At 53.1% G+C, this 5000-nt stretch overlaps 1 protein-coding gene across 1 annotated transcript in view; it reads right to left on the bottom strand.

Annotated features, from left to right (window-relative positions):
* The window catches only part of LOC126569574 (neurogenic protein big brain-like), a 20775-nt gene that overhangs the window by 14766 nt on the left and 1009 nt on the right, over nucleotides 1-5000 (bottom strand). The window contains exons 2-3 of the mRNA XM_050226766.1: nucleotides 3242-3408; nucleotides 2083-2209 (exon numbers count right to left, since the gene is read on the bottom strand). Of these exons, the coding sequence (XP_050082723.1) occupies nucleotides 2083-2209; nucleotides 3242-3408 (294 nt within the window). The remainder of the gene's footprint in view (nucleotides 1-2082; nucleotides 2210-3241; nucleotides 3409-5000) is intronic.

Below are 5000 nucleotides of genomic sequence, written 5' to 3'. Positions count from 1 at the left end.
GTACGAGCACGACGACGACGCTGGCGATGACGACGAGAACGATGCGCAAAAGTGGCACAACACGTCCGGTGTGCAGGCAGGCAGCTGCCAACAAAATTCGCTGCCTGCCAGGCGCCTGCTGCTGCTGCTGCTGCTGGCCCCCCGGGCCGCTGCTGGACACTACCAAGCTGCATGAATACCCCATTAGGCAACAGCGCTGGTGCTGCTGAGTGTTGTTGTTGTTTCGATTTTGGGTTCTTTTTGATTTTTTTGTTTTGCTTGCTTTTTTTCTCGCTCTCTTTTCGTCCTTGGGTCCATCGGGCCACCGGGCTGACACGACACAATCAACCTGGCATCGCCTAAGACGCAACAAGAAACGCCGGAACACACATAGAAAATGAATCCTGCATCCATGTCCTGCTGCTGCAGTTGCTTTCCTTTAAGATCCTTCCTTTTTTCCTCGCTCTTCTGCTCGCAGCGGATGCAAGATCCTTGCACCGTTCCAACTCCTACACTGCCACCGCCAGCTTGCCGGGTGGACGCGAGGCGAAAAAAAGACTCGCACTCGAACCGTGGCGTGGGAAAAAAGCGTCTCCAAAAAAAAGGTCGAAGCAAATCCGACGCAGATGCGCAGATGGCGCGATCGCGTATCCTCGCAGGATCGTGTTTGCTGCAGCGATCAGTGCACGCTGCACGCCCGCTGTGATCCGGATTTCCGCTCCGTACGGCGCAGCTACGAAAATCACTTCACTTCGCTCCAGATTGTGATCGCATCCGGTTCCGGGAACTTGATGTTCGGACGCAGCCGTGTTAGAACCTGCGCCGCAGGTCGAATTCCCATAGAGACAAAGATCTCGAAGCCTGTCGGAACTTGTGTTCGTCTGATAGTCGCGAGAACATTTTCTCGTCAGTTCCTGGCAGGAGCATCGTCGCGGATTCCTTTTCATGCTATACACCCAACTGATACAAGAGAGAAGCGAGCTCTTGTTGGAGGCACATCAACAATTCTGTCTCGGGCAGCAACGAGGGGGGTGCCCTGGACGACGTTCCTACTCGTACGCACCATCTGGACCCCCTGCCACGGGATGAACCGCGGAATCATCCCCGGTGACGGCTGCCATTGACTCCAGCGGCCTCTCGCCGTCATCGAGCTCCCATAGTGGCTCGTTATCATCATTATCGAACGCGCGATGTCGCCCCGTGTCGGTCGGCTCGTGACATGCCGTGGCGTCGCGTCGCCACCAGCGGCCGGATGTCGTCGTTTCGTCTTTTTTCGCCATTCCATTCGCCACCAGGATGGATAAAACAGGGTGGCAAAAAGGGGAAAAAGGGGAGCAAAAGAATGAGAGAGAGAAAGGAGGGGGGGGGGGACCCTTATAGTCGGTCGGCTTGGCCGCTTGGATCACCTGCCTCGCGGCTCCGGTCGGCCGTGTGTTTATCATCCATAAATTATCGTCAGCAACAGGCTTCTGCTGTAGAAAATTGAGGTCTCGGGACCTCGGGAGCCGCACGGCACGTGTGCGAAACGCGGGCGGCCTCCTGTGCTGCCGGTTCCGCAGATCGTTCGCAGTTGCAGGCGGCAACTCCCTTTCCCTCCCTTCAAACCACCCCTATGCGCGGTGCCATCGCGGTGTGTCATCGTTCTATTCATCGTCGCATCGGGCTGGATTCTAGAACTCTGTTCTGTTTACTCTGTGGCACTGTGGCTCTGGCCTCTCCTGCGGCTGCTGCCGCTGGTACACAACATGTGCTGACGCAAGCGACTGCCGCTTGCTTGGGGGGGACCCCAGTAGGTCGCCACAAGAGGATGGGCTAACTAGGGTAACTTCAACTGCGATTCCTTTGCCATGGTCGACCGACTCGTAACCCTCCGACTGTATTGGAGCTTCCCATTGGGGAGGAGGATTCCCTTTGGACAAGTTTTTAAAAAGAGGGATGAAAATGGAGACCAAGAACTGAGAGTGTACGGTACAGTGCGGAACCGATTTTATCGCCGATTCATTTAGCATTTCATCCAGAAGATCGGAGGGGATCTCGTGTCTTGGATCGGTGCCAAAAATTGGCCGGAGCTGGATAGCGGGGGAGAGAAATAAGGAAACTTACCCGTACAGCATGGCGGCACCGGCTATCGATCCACCGCACTGGGCCGTAATGTAGAGGAAGGCGCGGAGGGGCGATATCTTTCGCGTCACCGCCAGAGCCATGGTGACAGCTGGATTTATGTGTGCGCCTGTGGATGAGAAAGGGGTTGAAGGGGGGAAGAGAGAAAAAAGAGACAAGAAGGTGAGTTTCAGCTTCAGCGCAGATCGTTACCATTACATCCGGTCTTTTCCGGGAGTCTTTTCGGTGTGCCGTCCGTGTCCGTTGCACTGCGGTGCACTTGTTGATGTGGCGCAGCGCGAAATGCATAACTGCGAAAAGCGAAACTCCGGGTGCTGGTGCAGCTGGTATAATCAACGGAGACGCCAACTCGTAATCAATTCAGCGGCCGTGCTAACCGTGGTGTGCTGGTATTACGAGAGCATCCAGCACCAGCGATACTGAAACTCTTTAAAATGTGCTCTTTCACTGGAGAGTTTAAAGCTGCTCTCCATGTGGCTCCATGTGTTTGCACACAGCATAAAATCGATAATGAATTACACGCACCCCCCCGGGGTCGCCCCAGCGGCAACGAAAACAAAAATTCAGATAATTATGGAGAGCCACCAGAAAGTAGAACCATAAATTGATGAGTTGCTTACTTCTCCCCGGGGGCGCGCGGTTCTAGATCGGCCATCGGCTCTGCTGCTGCACAGCTGCAAGTAATGGCCAACACCTTCACGCGTGCCAGTGCGCCACACTTCGGGCGTCGTAAATTCAAACCGACATTCGAACCGGACCGGATGATGGTCAACTGCGCCGAGGGAGTGGTGTGGTCTGTAATTAAGATCCTTTTTTGAGAGGGATAAAAAAATAAACTCCACACCGAAGGCGAAGCATAACTGACCCCGTTTTACCGTTCAAATAATTGGGTAAAACATGGGAAAACCTCGTTCATAGAGCCATATATTTTGGAATCAACAAACCACCATTCCAAACATCTGCACTGCAACCTTGAACCCGCCACCCCGGGGGCAAATGAATGTAGGATTGTGCATTTCAATATTTAATTTTTTATTTGATGAAATCCTCTTAACAACAAGGCCTTTCCACCGCTTGTACCTGGCACACCGTAACGCCTTCCGTCGGGCTTTTCCCGAGGATTCTCCCGACATGAACCTACCTGAGACGTGCAGAAAGCACTGCGTCAGAACGACGACGATCATGCCGGAGGCCAGTGAGGTGGCCAGCAGCAGCGAAGAAACGCTCGCGCCCACACCGGCCCCTGCTGCAGCACCGCAAACGACGAACACGTAGAAGAACGATGCCAGACACTCTGACATTACACATCTGGATGGAGAGAGAGAGAGAAAAGAAAAGAAAGTTATTCCACAAACTTGTTGGTTTTTGGGCGCAAATTTTCGAAATGAAAAGTGATGGAAGACCTGAGGGGTAGTGTAATGGGTCTATTAGCAAAACCGAGCGCGACGAAAACTCTCTGCAGCCGTGGGGCTATGAGAGAACCAAGTTCTGAGTACCTTCTACCTGCCGCCCCCCGGGCTCGTCGGTGATTTCGGACCCGCGTGAAGCTAACCGGAACCGGCCTTGCCAGATGTCTCTTCTATCCGTCTCTCTGGCCATCTTCTGGCAGCGCTCCATCAGAGCATAAACTTTATCCCCGCCGCTGGACAGAGGTTCAGCCATCGATCAACCCGAGCTGTCGCCATGTTTGAACAACAAGCGTCGTCGTTCGATTGTTGTTTGCGGTTGTTGGATGCCGATTTATACCAAAACAGCCAATCTATTACATCCTCAAGCACGCGGCTAAAGATGCAACACGCGCGTGCAATTTATGATAGCAAAAAAAATGTTGAAGAAGCGTCCACCGGATACACGATCGGTGATGACGTGCATTATAAGCGATTTGCGTCGTCGTCTCCGTCGCCTTCGACGAGGGTGCCAAGATCGACAAAGTAATTTTGCATCGGCAGATGTTTCGATTCACGCCGATGCCGACACCGAGGTGGTGGCGGCCGGGGGTTGTCTTCACCGTCGACGTCGACGTCGTCTAACGAAATTCCAAAAATCAACGGCTTGCTCAAGGTTAAGCGCGGGTAAAGGTCCTTCGTCAGCCGGCAGTAGCAGATGATTTCTCGAGTCGTGTTCGACTTGGGTGAGAGAGGGGCCGGGGGTTGATTTTTTAACTCACACGCGACTCACACGGGGCCATTTCTTTATGCTAGCCCCCCTTTCTTCCCCTGCTGTTCACTCTCTCGGGCAGACAGTGATGCTACCAGCTGAACGAACAGAGAGGCAGAGGTTACCCATTTTAAGCGAGTTTATTTTAAGATATCCTTTAACCATTCGCACAAAACCGGCTCCGGGGCGTACGCCGATACGCCACTACACGCTACGTACATACACATTTGCTACACATCCGTCATGCCGCCTGGCCTGGTCTGGCAGGCTCTCGGTGTGGTAAAGCCAGCGAAAGAGGGACATGAGCAGTTTATGTTGTCGCCGTGTCACGGCTTGGGCGCTTCGTTTTTCGTGCTTTTTTGTCCAAAAACAATCATCCTTCGACGAAATGGGAACGCGTGAGTTTAATGTCGTTGTTTCGGTGTCACAGCTTCCCAGAGGAGCAGCGAGCACGTTTCTGTTAGCGAGTTGCAGACGCCAAACGCTTGTTTACCTTTCTTTTTCCCATTCACCATAGCATGCTGTGACCGGAGTGGGCTCCATAACAGCCCTTTTTAACCATCTCCTTTATTGATATTATCTTTCGTTAGCGGCATAATTGAAATATTCAAAACCTAACCACGGCACCACCAAACAAGCTATCTAAGGTGGGAGATGGGACGAGCAGATGCCTAATCGGTGAAGCTTCGACCATGAACATCATTCCAGCTGGACTGGACTGGACTGGACTGGTCGACGCCCCA

The sequence above is a fragment of the Anopheles aquasalis genome, chromosome 2, assembly GCF_943734665.1.
Source record: "Anopheles aquasalis chromosome 2, idAnoAquaMG_Q_19, whole genome shotgun sequence".
NCBI lineage: Eukaryota > Metazoa > Arthropoda > Insecta > Diptera > Culicidae > Anopheles > Anopheles aquasalis.
Note: the sequence above shows the minus strand (reverse complement) of the source record. Positions and strands in the feature narration are given on the sequence as shown.